At 42.4% G+C, this 17,075-nt stretch overlaps 1 protein-coding gene across 1 annotated transcript in view; it reads right to left on the reverse strand.

Annotated features, from left to right (window-relative positions):
- Window positions 1–2,085: 2,085 nt before the first annotated feature.
- LOC148055168 (microtubule-associated serine/threonine-protein kinase 4-like) overlaps window positions 2,086–17,075 on the reverse strand; it is a 44,910-nt gene continuing 29,920 nt past the window's right edge. The window contains 6 exon segments of the mRNA XM_087762397.1: window positions 2,086–4,332; window positions 4,335–5,295; window positions 5,298–6,040; window positions 9,507–9,688; window positions 10,383–10,519; window positions 12,334–12,456. Coding sequence (XP_087618523.1) covers window positions 2,168–4,332; window positions 4,335–5,295; window positions 5,298–6,040; window positions 9,507–9,688; window positions 10,383–10,519; window positions 12,334–12,456 — 4,311 coding nt within the window. The 3' untranslated portion in view covers window positions 2,086–2,167.

The raw sequence follows: 17,075 nt of genomic DNA on the forward strand, positions 1-17,075 counted from the left end.
TCTCTAACAGCTCACTGATAAGGTAAACACCAACAAACAGGTACTACATAAAAACAAGCTTAAGCACTGTTACACTTCCAAAATGCAAAAAACTTATTTGTCAGAAGTGATAGTGAACTATACAAACTATACATAAAGGTATACTGTAAACAAATAGCTAGATGTGATTTAAAGGAAACTAGGATAGTTTAAAAAATGCAGAAGACTCTAAACTAGGAAATACCTCCCAGACAGAAATGTTATATCAAAATGCATTAGGGTTCATTTGTAATAACTGCCAAAGCACAGATGAACTGTAAATCTCAAGAACATTTTCTCTTTAAAACTGCTCAAAAAATATTATCCATTGCTCACTAGCTCTTCTGTGAATGCATCAAAGGCAGTATGAATGTTCTAGTGCCACATGAAAAATCAGGAATTTTTTGTGATTTTACCTTTCCATGACAGGTTTGCTGTAATCCAACTCAACTAAACCAGTGTAATAAAGCTTTTCCCAGAGGGAAATGAATTCTGCACACTGTCAGTTGTCATAAAAACCTCCACGTCAAGTTTACACTGTGCTTTTATGAACAGTTTTCTATCTTTTGAGAAAGAAAGACAATCCATATGCCACAATGAAACAGGTAGGGGCCTAGCTCTAGTGTAGGTAAATAGTACATATAACAAATAAGCAAAACCACCATTCTATTGATCCCAATCATTTAAAAAAACGCATCTGCAAGGGTATTTTGTACTGCTCCTGTACACGTTTCAAATTTTACCTTTCATCCTTCAAAACAAACTAAATACCTGCACGCTAAAATGATCAGTCTACATGTTCCACAGTATACAAAATTTAAATAAGGCTTAGCAAAAGTAAAAAGACAGACGCATTCTAGCACCAAATAGCTCCAACAGGTTCCTTTTTGTTACAAAATGCTTCTTTTATAATTACAGTATTTACTTTTTCTGCATACAAATAAAAAGATTATGTTATGAAATGTATGGAGATACTCAATGCATTTAGAAATGAATTTGAAACCCAGAATTACTTGCTAAAACCAGCAAGTTAAGTCTACAACATAATGCCCCAGCTATGTATTAAAATGTATCAGATGTCCTGAACTTTTTTGAAGATATGACACTGAAACTGCTTTTTTTCCTTTTTACCTTGCTTGTCAAATAAAAAAAAGCTACAGCTGTATGAAGCTAATTATGCAGACCTATATGCCATGATAATACTTATTCTCTAGATTCATTAAAAAACAGGGATGAACATAATAGTACTGCAAGTCGTGCTTATGTTTGTGCCTCACACTGTAAGGGCCTGAATTTAAAAAAGCTCAAGGAAACCAAGAGAGGATTGCAGCAGAAACTAAGCACACGGTGTGTGCTTCAGAGTCTCAGCCTTGTCTGAGGTGAAGGTCACAGAACACACTCCTAATAAGACAAGATGAGAACCACCATTTCACCAGAGAACATGACTCTTCCTGGGACGCTGTGATAACCAAGCGGTCCTCCCTTAGCTTTAATTACACCTACTCTAAGAGACAAGCTTTGTGCAGTAGGGAGATGCAGTTAGATCTTGTGTTAGATCTGGTGAAGCAGTCAGCCAGGTACAGTACTATCAAAATCTGATTATTAAAAATATATGTAAAAACTCACAATAAGTCACCATATTTATTCTTTCCTAGTATTTTTTTAACCTCTAGCTAGGATTTTTAGTAAGGAAAAATGTGGCCTGTTTTTGTCTTCCCGACAGACCAATGCTTGTGCATGTCCATGCCAGGTCTTAGTTTTAGTAATTCAGTTTCATATTCAAGTATGGCAAATAAGTGGCAAAGCAACTATCTTAAAAAAGGGGAGCAAACAATGCAATCAGCAGCAAAGTATATATGCTACATTCAAACCCCAAAAACATGACTTGGTATTTATAGAGGAAATCTTTTCTTCAACAGCTCTCAGCTGTAAAGATATTTTTGTACAAATACTATATGGTAACAGTTTTACCGGTTACAATTGGGAAGGCATTTTGAAAAAAGTCCTCTCCCTATATAACCCCGTCCCCTTTCTTCAGTGACATGAAATCTTTGCCAAAGAAAAACACAACAGTGCTGGTTTCAAGGCAGTCAAAATATATTGATATTGTTTCAGCTAGTCTCAAAGTCACATCTGCCAGGTCTTACAGTCAACAGGATTTTTTGTGAGGACTGCTCTGCAAAGCTTCCTTTCCTTGCCGCTGCCGAGCTGAGTCTTTGTCATTAGAAAGTGCGTTAGGGCAGTCAGGTGTGATTGCTGACTTAGGTAAATCTTTACCTACATTCTGTTTTCTTGAAGCAGACTGTTGAGTCTGAACGGCATCTTTTCCCTTTACATCCACAGTGTTAACAAAAAAAGACTTTTCTTGATTTCCAGGTTTCCCCCCAAGGTTTGAAGCAGGGTGGTGGGCTTCTACTACAACAGCAGCACTGTGCAAGGTCATCAGTGAAACACTTTTAGTCATTTCTTCCTTACAACTCCCTATGGAAGAGGTGCTTTTCTTAATTAGTTCCTTGCAGCTGGTTGCAGGAAGCTTATGTGAGCCTGCTTTAACATTTGCTGAAGATGCATCACTCTTCGCTGAAGACAAAACAGATACTTCTTGTCTACATTCAGAGAAATTGGCTGAACACATCAGCAGCTTTCCTGGTGGTGTAGCCACACAAGAACTCTGCCCACTGGCAGCCAACAAATGTTTTATTGCAATCTGCTTTTTTGCATCTTCTGGCTGTTTTTGATTAACTTGTCCTTTCCCTTTCGAATTTTGAGAGCTTTTGCTACTTGCGGTTACTTTTTCTGCTCCTTTCCCTCTGACATCACAGTCTGCGAGGCAAAGGGTAGGCTCTACTTTCCTACTGTCATGTTGAACATAAAGTGCATCAATGCATATTTTTCCTTCAGGTGTTTTGTCTGCAGAGATCATCTGGTTACTAGGGCTTCTGTCTGCCTGTTTGCTCAGCAAGAGACGGTCTTTCACAGTGGAAAACTTTGGAGACATGGTTTGTTTTTCACTGAGGTGAAGTTGCTTTTGATCAGCAGATTCCCCAAAGCCTGCTGGTTCTTGCCTTTGCATTTTCTTAGAACTCTCTGGGCCTGCTGGTACTGGGCCAACAGCAGAGGATTTAGGTTTGGTGTCAGGAGTGATGCTGCTTATTTGGAGGGTGGCTACTGAGCCATGCTCTAAACTCACAGGCCTTTCAGCCTGCACATGTTCATTATTCATTTTTCTCAAAGAGCCTGAAACAAAAGAAAGGGGATCTGGCACATTTTTACTGGCATGTTTCCCATCTTTCCGGAAGCTGGCAGACACCTGAATAATAGTTTCTTTTTCTTTTACAGTTGGAGCGCATGTTTTTTGTGAAAATGTCTGTTTATCCAAGTACCTAGACTTAGAGGAACTCATATCAGAGACAGGCCTGAGTTTATTACTTCTGCTTTCCACATAGGTAGCAGCAGGCTTCACATGTTCTTGAATACCTATATGAACATCTACAGCACAGTTCCTGCTTACAGTCTCTCTCACAGCAGGGGAGCCTGAAACGTTAAGTTGCTGCTGAGGAACTTGGCTGGACTGCTCTCTCTCGGTAGCTTGAAGCCTTATGTCAGTAAGCTGTTTCTGATCTTTCTTTCCTAAATCTTTGGTGTTGTGCTTCTGCACAGAGGAAACTGGTGCAGACTTCTCATTTTCAGGATCACAATCTATTGAAGATTGCATGGGCTGTTTGGATGAAGGAGCTTCACTCTTTGGCTCTGCAATAACTTTCTTAGACTCACTGAGAACTTTCTGCTTGGTTATGTCCCTTTCCACAAAATGACTAGCAATGCTGGTGTCACCTTTGCCTGACTGTTTCAGTGAATCTCTGCCATCTGTAGGTTGTGCCTTGGGGCCAGCTGCCTGCATTTTTCCTTGCATCTGAGGTGGAATGGCAAAATCAGCAGAATTTTTTTCATTGCTTTTGGAGTAACTTGTTGTCAGGACATCTGAGACAGATACCTTCAGAGATGACTCCCTGATCACCTCCACCTTTGCAGGGATAGGCTCACAATTTCTCTGGGCTACTGGCTGTTTGGCAGGCAACTTCTTTTGTATTTGCTTCTCTTTTCCTACAGCTTTTTCAGGAGTGCTTTGGACAGTAGAAAGTTTGGAGTATGTTTGGGTAGTTTTAACACTCTGATTAACACAAGACTTTGCTTCCATTGAATTGTCCTTCTGTTTTGAAGGGGAGGTGACTTTCTTTTGAACAGCTTCAATAACAGAACTATTGCTTTTAGCAGCTGGACTAAAAACCTTTTTCTCTGTCAGTACTTCTGACCCACAGGGATGACTGGTGGATTTGGAGAATTCTTGCTTGTTTGCGGAACCTGAGGCTCTGATACATTGACTTTGCTAGATTTTGAATAGCTTAACAACTGCTCTTTCCGACAGGCCAGCTCTGCCTTTCCACCACTCCCTTGTGGTGTTGGGGGTTTAGGAGATCCCCCATCACTGCTGGTGCTCTGTCCTGGCAGCACACACAAAGGCAGTTCAGTCTTCGAAGCCTGTGGCCCAGAAAGTAAGGCAATGTCTAGTGTGCCTTCTATTGGCTTCAAACAGGAAACAGACCTCCCATCAAGTTTATATTCTGATGGACTTTTTCTGACAGGAGAATCGGTGGAAATAAGGGCTGATTTTTCCACACCCATTTCTGCTTGGCCATTCAAGGTCTTCAGAGGAACAAAAGAAACCGAGTTAAACTGAGCAGCATGTGCACTGCTGATAAACACTCCACCATCGGTAACTGCAGTGGAGTCCTGCTGTATGTTTATGGGTCTGCCTGTATTAAGTTGAAGGCATTCATGAATATTTGATGTCAGTTTGGGTTTTAGCACTGGACAGATGCTGTCATCTCTTTCTTCAAAGGACATTTTCTTTCTAAGATAATCAATATTTGCAAGGTTAACATCTAATCTTTCAAATTTGACAAATTCTTTTGTTGGGACATTTTTATCTGTGTTTTCTCCCTTTCCACTTAACATCCTGTCAGAGGACTGAGGTAGCACATCTTGCAGTGTACATGGAGGGGAAATTCTTTTGAAGTCATAAGAAATATGACTGAGTTCATTAAGTGGAGGCCCATGACACATCTGTGCATCTAATACAATACAATCATTTGATCTCAAGCTTACATTCTTTTGAAGGGTGTCTTTGAGTATGCCACCAGCTGACTGGGTCTCCAAAGCAAAAATTTTTGTTTCAAACTGATTTGATCTTTCTAATACCTTCTGGAGGGCTTTTTTTTGTCTCTTTCTTCCAATCTTAAGGTACTGGGATTTTCTGGTTCACTGCTAGGTTTATGTATAGCAACATTTGCTTTTTCAGCAAAATCTTGCTTTTTCATAACTATCTTGACTTTCAGCTTCTCTCTGTCTAGCTCATCAATGGATTCTTGCCTACCTAATTTGCGGGAGATGGTCCGTTTCAAGCAGCCCTGTTCTGCAGGCCTGACTCGTGTGAGTGATGGCACATCACATACATTCTCCTCCAAGCACCGAAGAGTTACTTCCCTTTGGGACAATTGTCTATTCACTTCTTCCTGGGTCACTTCCAGACTGTGTTTTCGTGAACATAAGTGTTTCTTATCACTGCCATAAGAGGGTGCAAGTTTCTCTTCAGATTGAACTCTCTTTAACAGTGGAGATCTTGGTGGCTCTGCACTCTTTGGCCTAACAATATGCCTTACAATAGTTGGAGGGGAGTGCATTTGGCTAGGAAAAGACTGAGCTATTTTTGTATTTCCAATCAAATGTCCTAACAATGGTGATGGAGATCGCTGAGGGGATGTCAGCTGGGGTGTTGGAGAAGGTGTCCGTGCCAGAGGAGAGAGAGGAATGCTGCCAGCTGATTTGCGTCTCCCAGATCTGTATCTTTGCCCACCAATCTTTGGACCCAAGCCGTGAAGAGTGCTGGGTCTTATGTGTCCTGAACCAGCTGGAGAATTGGGAGCACTTGAACTAGGGGAGCTACTCTGGGAAGAATTAGAACCTAAAAAAACAAACAAACAAACCAAACATAAGATTAGCAAGGTTTTTCGAATCTTGTCTAAATGCTTAGTGAGAGGTAGCGCTTGTGCTGATCCAAAAAGGCATAAGTGCTGTCTGCTGCCAAAATGTTCCAAAACTTGGAAGGTTTCAAGTGACTGGGCTGTAAAACCTGAATCATAGAATAGCATCATAGAATAGTTTGGGTTGGAAGGGACCTCCAAAGATCATCTAGTCCAACCCCCCTGCAATGAGCAGGGACATCTACAACTAGATCAGGTTGCTCAGAGCCCCATCCAACCTGACCTTGAATGTTTCCAGGGATGGGGCATCTACCACCTCTCTGGGTAACCTGTTCCAGTGTTTCACCACTTTCTTCCTTATATCTAGTCTGAATTTACTCTCTTTTAGTTTAAAACCATTACCCCTTGTCCTATCGCTATTGGCCCTGCTAAAAAGTCTGTCCCCATCTTTCTTATAAGCCCCCTTTAAGTATTGAAAGGCTGCAATACGGTCTCTCTGGGGCCTTCTCTTCTCCAGGCTGAACACCCCCAGCTCTCTCAGCCTTTCCTCATAGCAGAGGTGTTCCATCCTTCTGATCATTTTTGTGGCCCTCCTCTGGACCCTCTCCAACAGGTCCATGTCCTTCCTGTGCTGAGGACTCCAGAGCTGGACGCAGTACTCCAGGTGGGGTCTCACCAGAGCAGAGTAGAGGGGCAGAATCACCTCCCTCGACCTGCTGGCCGCGCTTCTTTTGATGCAGCCCAGGATACGGTTAGCTTTCTGGGCTGTGAGCGCACATTGCTGGCTCATGTCCAGCTTCTCATCCATCAGTACCCCCAAGTCCTTGTCTGCAGGGCTGCTCTCAATCCCTTCATCCCCCAGCCTGTATTGATACCAGGGATTGCCCCAACCCAGGTGCAGGACCTTGCACTTGGCCTTGTTGAACCTCATGAGGTTGTCCAGGTCCCTCTGGATGGCATCCTGTCCCTCAGGCGTGTCAACCGCACCACTTAGCTTGGTGTCATCTGCAAACTTGCTGAGGGTGCACTCAATCCTGCTGTCTATGTCATTGATGAAGATATTAAACAGTACTGGTCCCAATACGGACTCCTGAGGGACACCACTCGTCACTGTTCTCCATCTGGACATCGAGCCATTGACCACTACCCTCTGGATTTGACCCTCCAGCCAATTAGCTATCCACCGAACAGTCCACCCATCAAATCCATCTCTCCCCAATTTAGAGAGAAGGATGTTGTGGGGGACTGTGTCAAAGGCCTTACAGAAGTCCAGATAGATGACATCTGTAGCTCCTCCCTTGTCCACTGATGCAGTCACTCCATCATAGAAGGCCACTAGGTTGGTCAGGCAGGACTTGCCCTTGGTGAAGCCATGCTGGCTGTCTCGAATCACCTCCCTGTCCTCCATGTGCCTTAGCATAGCTTCTAGGAGGATCTGTTCCATGATCTTCCCAGGCACAGAGGTGAGGCTGACAGGTCAGTAATTCCTAGGGTCCTCCTTTCTACCCTTTTTAAAAATGGGTGCAATGTTTCCCTTTCTCCAGTCCCCAGGGACTTCACCTGACTGCCATGACTTTTCAAATATCATGGAGAGTGGCTTGGCAACTACATCAGCCAATTCCCTCAGGACTCTGGGATGCATCTCGTCAGGTCCCATCATTCCAGTTATGCTGCTATTTCTCCCTTTCCCTCTCTGTTCCTTCATCCCCTTTAAGTTATCACTTCCATCTGTTTAAATAGAATAGCTAATGCTTTCTGCCACACTTCAAAGCAATGGTCAAGGCTTTCCAAATAATTTACCTTTGGCAAGGGATTGTACAACAGCAGTAACTTTTAGTAACACACTAAAATTATGACAGAAGTAAAATAGGAAAAAGGGGCAGGTGAAGCACTTTTAGGAATCAGAAATATGCATATTTCAGCACCCAGCCATTCTTTTCAACACTAAATCTGTGCACATGAGAGCCCATGCTAGTTCCACTGTCTCCCACAGCATTCTCCTGGAGAAGCTGGCTGCACATGGCTTGGATGGGTGCACTCTGTGCTGGGTAAAAAACTGGCTGGACGGCCGAGCCCAGAGAGTGGTGGTGAATGGAGTCAAATCCAGTTGGCTGCCGGTCACAAGTGGTGTTCCCCAGGGCTCAGTACTGGGGCCGGTCCTGTTCAACATCTTCATTGATGATCTGGATGAGGGGATCGAGTGCACCCTCAGTAAGTTTGCAGATGACACCAAGTTGGGTGGGAGTGTTGATCTACCATCTGAATGTTAGGAAGGCTCTACAGAGGGATCTGGACAGCTTGGATCGATAGGCCAATTATATCAGGTTCAACAAGGCTAAGTGGCAAGTCCTGCACTTGGGTCACAACAACAACATGCAACTCTACAGGCTGGGGGAGGAGTGGCTGTAGAGCTGTCTGGCGGAAAAGGACCTGGGGGTGTTGGTTGACAGCCGCCTGAACATGAGCCAGCAGTGTGCCCAGGTAGCCAAGAGGGCCAATGGCATCCTGGCCTGTATCAAGAATAGTGAGGCCAGCAGGACCAGGGAGGTGATAGTGCCCCTGTACTCGGCTTTGGTGAGGCTGCACCTCGAGTACTGTGTTTAGTTTTGGGCCCCTCACTACAAGAAGGACATCGAGGTGCTGGAGTGTGTCCAGGGGAGGGCAACAAAGTTAGTGATGGGTCTAGAGCACAAGTCTTATGAGGAACTGGGGTTGTTTAGCCTGGAGAAGAGGAGGCTGAGGGGAGACCTTATCGCTCTCTACAACTACCTGAAAGGAGGTTGTAGCGAGGTGGGGGTCAGTCTCTTCTCCCTAGTAACAAGTGACAGGACGAGAGGAAACAGCCTCAAGCTGCGCCAGGGGAGGTTTAGGTTAGACATTAGAAAAAACTTCTTCACCGAGAGGGTGGTCAAGCATTGGAACAGGCTGCCCAGGGAAGTGGTTGAGTCTCCATCCCTGGAGGTATTTAAAGAACAGAGAGATGTGGTGCTCGAGGACACGGTATAGATGGACTTGGCAGTGATAGGTTAACGGTTGGACTTGATCTTAAGGGTCTTTTCCAACCTTAACGATTCTATGATTACATAGGAACTTTTTCTTGTTTCATTCTTTTATCAGTCAGCCTCTCCTAGGCAAGATTCTACCTTCTACTCTAAACCTGGATTGTTTATTACTCAACTTATAGCCAACGGACTTGGATTTAAACTCTGGGACAAACCTAGCAGACAATTCCCTTTTAGGTGTTTCTGTAACATGAAAACACCTTTGATTTTGCATCAGGAATCTTTTTCCCTTTTCCAGACAGAAACCAGCTGTTCAATGATTATGCTTGTCCGAGCTGACTACTCTCAGCAGAGTGTAACAAACAGATGTGGGGGGGCTCTCAAGAAGTACAATACACTTCAATTTCAAGTCCTTTTCCTCTGCCCTTCATTCCTTCACACTCACCAGATTGAAAATCAGGAATGGACCGGTAGCTTGGGGTAGGTGATCTGGGAGATAAGCTGTGGGTTGGAGACCCAGGCAAGCTCTCCCCTGATGAAAGTGATCGGTTCAGGTAGCAGAAACTTCTGCTGGTGTGAAGAAGAGGAGAGGGTTGCTTGGCCAGCTTTTTAAAGAGAGATCTCCTCCTAGTGTGAGAAGAGCACAGCATTAATCAGAAGCTAAGATGCACAAAAGATACTATTACTACAGGCAAAGCTCTTGTGGCTGACATTGCTTCACTCTCCCATTACCCTCAGAAAAGCAAATATTATATCTATGTTTACATGAAAGCAAATCACACTGCATAGTATGAAGTCTAGAAAATATACTGATTTGCTAATAGGTAGGATAGATATTGTAACTAAATCTATTTGTACTAAAACTTATTCACTGTATTTCAGAGGAACTGTTAGCTCCTTATGAGTATAAATCTTCATTTTTTTAATTTAAGAGCCGATCAAACCTGAAGGAATATCTGTACAGTACTAGCAATTTATTTACAAAATGCACATAAACTTAGCATCAAACTAAAAATGCACATAAACTTATCACTAGAAAGTTTAATTAAACAAGTACAAAAAGATATACTGAAAGCAAATTAAGATGCAACCTCAGTTATTCACTTTCTTCCCTATATCTGTGTGTGCGCCATGCAAAATTTTTAGGGGGTATTGTAATAGATCTAGTTTAGGCAAAACAGGATTGAAAGAAGGTGTTACAACAATAGGATCTTATAGAAGAAGGTAAAAAGAGGTATATTAACTTAATTTTAAAAATGAATTCTTATGTATACACACACACAAGGAAACATGTTTGCCATAAAACAAAAGGATTACTCGCCTCTCTAAACTCTCTTTCTTCTTGGTTTTCTTACTGTGCCTGACCATTCGGCTCCTGTAGCTGTTTTTCCTGGCAGGTCCTGTCTTGATGGAAGTGTTTTCAAAAGGGGTTGCTGTTATTGACACTTTGTTACCACTCTGCCAAAATGAAGGAGGTGTAATACAAGACCACTTTGCTTTAAACTGAAGTTACACTACACACGCAAATGCAACGAGATAGAACTCCAGCATCAAAGTAAGAGCTGGCAGTGTAGGGAACCCTATGCAGATGTTGCCAGGCTAATTTATGTCATATAAACGATGACTGGAAAATTCTCAAACTGCTGTCAAGTTTCCTAAACTTCCTCCATTCCAAGAACCAGCTTCAGGATAAGCAGAAATTCCAATAATTGTAGCTAGACAGGAGACCAAGGACTGACCAAGACCACAATTTTCAATAAGAAAATTTCTATAGAAACATCTTATTTTCTCACAAAGAACAGCTGTCACCGTTCAGTGGTCCATTTACTGGCCAGTCACGTCTCAGGATACAGACTGTTACAATGATGAAATGGAGGAGAAAACTTAATCTTCATTATCCGTCCCAAACAATCCTTTTATCTTGTTCAAAAGAGATAAAAAATATAATTAAGTTAAGCTTTTATGACTGTTTTCATGAACAGATGACAGCTGCTCAATAAACAAAACCAACTGGAAATAAATATCTTATGTTTTAAAAATCCATACCTCTTGCCTACAGTGAACTTCTTTTCAAAGGAATTCCAATAACCCAAATTAATTTATAATACATCACATTTGGATAAACAACGATCTCTCATGTTGAGTTTACTCTTGTAAGTAGTGTACAGGGCTGTCATGTTTCTCTTTTTCTGTAGTTTTTCTGTATCTGATGCAGAAAACAACTGCACACCCAATTGCCTAAAATTACCAAATTTTCTCCTATACATTTCTTGCAAAACTGGAAAACTTGGAAATTCCTCTTGGTTTCAGAGAAGGAAAATAAAGACTTAAGGAACAGTGTATTTTGCATCTTTCCTCAGTTCTTTGTATTTCCCATCCTTCATTGCTTTCCAGTCTTCTTTTATAACTGACTACTCCCTTTGACAGGCAAAGCTCTGCATGTAACACCACAAAATTATTAATAATATAGGAAGAAAATATACAGCTGTCTAAAATAATTCTGACCTACTTTAGTTTATGCTACAAAGTTTACAGAAAAACTGCAATATGAGGAGCTACAGTGAATAGCTAAGACACTACCATTCATTTAAAAAGTTGGGGTTTTTTGTTTGCTTAAGAAAAAATGTATGTATAATTTTCTAATAGGATAGACCTCAGAAAACTCCATGTCAGCAGCAGAGGGTACTGGTCACACCACAAGAGAAAAAATGTGAGAGATTATTCATAAAAGTCCAACTGCAGGATCAGAACTTCATTAAGCAAAGAAGCTTTGTGGGACATGCCTGGCTATATATGAGAAAAAACCTTTTGGGCCTTAAGATTATGAAAGGCAAGTTTCTGTACAGTAGGAAAGAAAATACTTCATATTCTTTGTTTCCACTTTTCCTCATTGATTTCACTTTAAAAGGAGAAAATGAGAAGTAGCATCACCATCAAAAGCTTTAATTACCTGACGAAGATGGGGGTATTCAAGAAAGTGCTTGAAAATGTGAAATTTTTTTTGAGAGAGACAGAGACATCTCTTTGTGTCAGTGCCCCGAATGTACTTTAGCTATCTCAGCAGCAATGTCAGTTTATTGCAGAGAAACTAAAATCATAACAGGATATATGAAGTCATTGACCTTTCTCCAGATCTGTGCAATAGTAGCTTAGAGTTTGTACTTGAACAACCAGAAAACCTGATAACTAATCTCTGAAGGAAACAAACATAATCCCTCAAATTCTTGGTGAAAACAGCAAGTGCTTTTGTATCCCAGTTGTCCAAGAGTTACCTTTAACAACAACTCAATGACTTCTGTATGAACAAGACCATGCACTGGCTCTTCATTGATATGAGTAATCAAGTCTCCAGCTTTTAAACCCACTTGGTATGCTGCACCTCCTTCTTCCACATTCTGGAAATCAGAGATGAAGAGAATATATACAAAATGGACTCGTGTTAACTAAACCTCATACTTTCAAGAGTAGGCTTTGTTTAAACAACTCTTTCTATAAAGCCAGTTGGCAATTGTCCTGGTTTCGCCTGGGATAGAGTTAATTTTCTTCCTAGTAGCTGGTATAGTGCTGTGTTTTGGATTTAGGATGAGAATAATGTTGATAACGCACTGATGTTTTGGTTCTTGCTGAGCAGAGTTTACACTAGTCAAGGACTTTTCAGCTTCTTGTGCTCTGCCAGGTGCATAAGAAGCTGGGAGGGAACATAGCTAGGACAGCTGACCCAGACTGGCCAAAGGGCTATGCCATACCATATGACATCATGCTCAGTATATAAGTTGGGGGAAGAAGAAGGAAGGGGGGGACATTGGGCATGATGGCGTTTGTCTTCCAAAGTAACCGTTACGTGTGACAGAGCCCTGCTTTCCTGAGGATAGCTGAACACCTACCTGCCCATGGAAAGTAGTGAATGAATTCCTTGCTTTGCTTTGCTTGCGCGCACGGCTTTTGATTTACCCATTAAACTGTCTTTATCTCAAACCATGAGTTTTCTCACTTTTACTCTTCTGATTCTCTCCCCCATCCCACCGGGGGAGAGTGAGCGAGCGGCTGTGTGGTGCTTAGTTGCTGACTGGGGGTAAACCACAACAGCAATGAAGAAACCTTACAGATATTAAGTTCTATGAAGGAAGAGAAAAAGAAAATCAGACCAGCCATTTCACCATCAACTACTTGAACTTCATACTTACATGAGGCCTGGAATGGTTTCAAAGCTCACTGAAACACTGCTTGTTGCCACTAGTATTAAGTAAGCTCTGTATAACAGGGCAGTTTTAATGCATGATAAAGAAGAGATGATTCACTCCCCATGGCAAAATTAAAGATTTGAATGAAGATTTTTAACATCTGACACTTAGAAATACTTGCATGATTAAGGCAGTGGTCACATGCAGTAATTTTTTAATAAAACAAAATTTTAACTCCACCATATAATGAAGGACTCTTTGTATTTGGTTTGAATTCACCAGGCTGCCAATTAGAGGGAACAAAGGTGATGCAGGAACAAAACAAATTTTTTTTTTTTGCAGTAATTTTTTAATAAAACAAAATTTTAACTCCACCATATAATGAAGGACTCTTTGTATTTGGTTTGAATTCACCAGGCTGCCAATTAGAGGGAACAAAGTTGATGCAGGAACAAAACAAATTGAACTGCAAATGATTAAATAATTTACTATATTTAAAAAAGAGATTTTCAATAATTTTAAGTCATGCAGCCACTAGTGAAGCCTACAGTGCTTACAGAGCTAAAAAAATAAATACCTATAGTATTTTGAAAAAAGCCAAGGTTTCACTTTTACTGCAATGTACCATTATTTTTCCTCCTTTCACTGATGTGATGCTACACCAGTGGCAAAAAGACCAACTTTTTTATTTATTCCATTATCAGTAACATGTACCCCAATCTCCAGATTCAATGTTCTTGATGGATTAATAGGTCAGAGAACATGAACAAAAAATGAATGATACACTACCACATTAGTAGCATTGCTATTTCAAAACCGACCATGAATATTTACAAAAAAACATTGTACAAAACTTCAAAGCTTTTGATATATTTCTAATGATTTTTTCAAAATTATTTTAAGGTAGTTGAAATATTTTAGTTTATATATACACATATATATTTTATATAATTTATGTATTATATATGCGTATATTATTGATTATCAACCTCAAGTATAAAATAAATATAAATACATACATATTTAGAATCATAGAATCATTTAGGTTGGAAAAGACCCTTAAGATCATCGAGTCCAACCGTTAACCTAACGCTACCAAGTCCGCCACTAAACCATGTCCCTAAGCACCACATCTACACAGCTTTTAAATACCTCCAGGGATGGGGACTCAACCACTTCCCTGGGCAGCCTGTTCCAATGCTTGACAACCCTTTCGGTGAAGAAATTTTTCCTAATATCCAACCTAAACCTCCCCTGGCGCAACTTGAGGCTGTGTCCTCTTGTCCTATCACTTGGTACTCGGGAGAAGAGACCGACCCCCACCTCACTACAGCCTCCTTTCAGGTAGCTGTAGAGAGCAATAAGGTCTCCCCTCAGCCTCCTTTTCTCCAGGCTAAACAACCCCAGTTCCCTCAGCTGCTCCTCATAGGACTTGTTCTCTAGACCCTTCACCAGCTTCATTGCCCTTCTTTGGACATGCTCCAGCACCTCGATGTCTTTCTTGTAGTGGCGGGCCCAAAACTAAACACAGTACTCAAGGTGCGGCCTCACCAGTGCCGAGTACAGAGGGACCATCACTTCCCTAGTTCTGCTGGCCACTCTATTTCTGATGCAAGCCAGGATGCTATTGGCCTTCTTGGCCACCTGGGCACACTGCCAGCTCATATTCAGCCATCTGTCGACCAACACCCCAGGTCCTTTTCCACCAGGCAGCTTTCCAGCCACTCTTCCCCAAGCCTGTAGCGTTGCATAGGGTTGTTGTGACCCAAGTGCAGGGCTCGCCACTTAGCCTTGTTGAACCTGATATAATTGGCCTGGGCCCATCGATCCAGCCTGTCCAGATCCCTCTGTAGAGCCTTCCTACCATTCAGATGGTAGATCAACACTCCCACCCAACTTGGTGTCATCTGCAAACTTACTGAGGGTACACTCAATCCCCTCATCCAGATCATTGATAAAGATATTAAACAGAACTGGCCCCAATACTGAGCCCTGGGGAACACCACTTGTGACCGGCAGCCAGCTGGATTTAACTCCATTCACCACCACTCTCTGGGCTTGACCATCCAGCCAGTTTTTTACCCAGCAAAAAGTACGCCTGTCCAAGCCATGAGCAGTCATTTTCTCCAGGAGAATGCTGTGGGAAACAGTGTCAAAGGCTTTACTAAAGTCCAGGTAGACAACATCCACAGCCTTTCCCTCATCCACCAAGCGGGTCACCTTGTCATAGAAGGAGACCAGGTTAGTCAAGCAGGACCTGCCTTTCATAAACCCACACTGACAGGGCCCAATCACCTGGTTGTCCAGCAGGTGCTGCGTGATGGCACTCAAGATGATCTGCTCCATAACCTTCCCTGGCACAGGTTGACAGGCCTGTAGTTCCCCAGATCCTCCTTCCGACCCTTCTTGTAGATGGGCATCACATTGGCTAATCTCCAGTCAACTGGGACCTCCCCGGTTAGTCAGGACTGCTGATAGATGATGAAAGTGGCTGGGTGAGCACTTCCACCAGCTCCCTCAGTACCCTTGGGTGGATCCCATCCGGCCCCATAGACTTGTGTGTGTCTACGCGGTGTAGCAGGTCGCTAACCATTTCCCCTTGAATTATGGGGGCTTCATTCTGCTCCCCGTCCCTGTCTTCCAGCTCAGGGGGGCTGGGTACCCCGAGAACAATTGGTCTGACTGTTAAAGACTGAGGAAAAGATGGCATTAAGTACCTCAGCCTTTTCCTCATCCTCTGTCACTATGTTTCCCCCCACATCCAATAAAGGATGGAGATTCGTTCTAGTTGGGCTTTGGCCCTTCTAATTTTCTCCCTGCATAACCTCACAACATCCTTGTAGTCCTCCTGAGTTGCCTGCCCCTTCTTCCAAAGGTCATAAACTCTCCTTTTTTTTTCCTGAGTTCCAGCCAAAGCTCTCTGTTCAGCCAGGCCGGTCTTCTCCCCCATCGGCTCATCTTTTGGTACATGGGGATGGCCTGCTCATGCACCTTTAAGATTTCCTTCTTGAAGAATGTCCAGTCTTCCTGGACTCCTTTGCCCTTCAGGACTGCCTCCCAAGGGACTTTGTCAACCAGGCTCCTAAACAGGCCCAAGTCTGCCCTCCAGAAGTCCAAGGTAGCAGTTCTGCTGACCCCCCTCCTTACTCCTCCGAGAATCGAAAACTATCATTTCATGATCACTATGCCCAAGACGGCCTCCAGTCATCTCATCACTCACAAGTCCTTCTCTGTTTGCAAACACCAGGTCCAGCAGGGCGCCTTCCCTAGTTGGCTCCCTCACCAGCTGTGTCAGGAAGTTATCTTCCACACACTCCAGGAACTTCCAATTTACATAAATAACCTCCATTTACATAAATATATATTTATTTTATAATTAAGGAGGTTGATAACCAATGAAATGCAAGAACTGCTGTCTTGTCCTGTAGCCTGTCTCCCACTTCATTCAAACCAGTAGTGAACAGAGGATGAAAAATACATGATTTATTCATGACAGTCAATCTTTTTCCTGTGCCGTAGAATCCTCAAAGGTATTCACAATTCCAAGTGATTTGCACATTTCTACACAAAAGAAAGTCAGTGCTTGAAATTTGCCTATTTGTGTCTAGTAAAATATACAAGGAACCTGCTGACTTTCACGAATCCCTTAACTGAAGCAGTTTATTAAACTCCATGTATATTTCAACAATTTCTGTTTACAGTCTCAATTTTGCAGACCCTGCCCCCAGTCAAAAAGGGGCTGCACCAACCCTTTGGATTTCTAAGCCACAGCACTCTGAACTTAGACGTGGCTGTTCACAATTGCCAAACTTGCTAAAAGTGGAAGTGACCCA

This window comes from Nipponia nippon, unplaced genomic scaffold (genome assembly GCF_047370975.1).
Source record: "Nipponia nippon isolate SJK-2023a ecotype South Korea unplaced genomic scaffold, ASM4737097v1 scaffold_26, whole genome shotgun sequence".
Classification (NCBI taxonomy): domain Eukaryota; kingdom Metazoa; phylum Chordata; class Aves; order Pelecaniformes; family Threskiornithidae; genus Nipponia; species Nipponia nippon.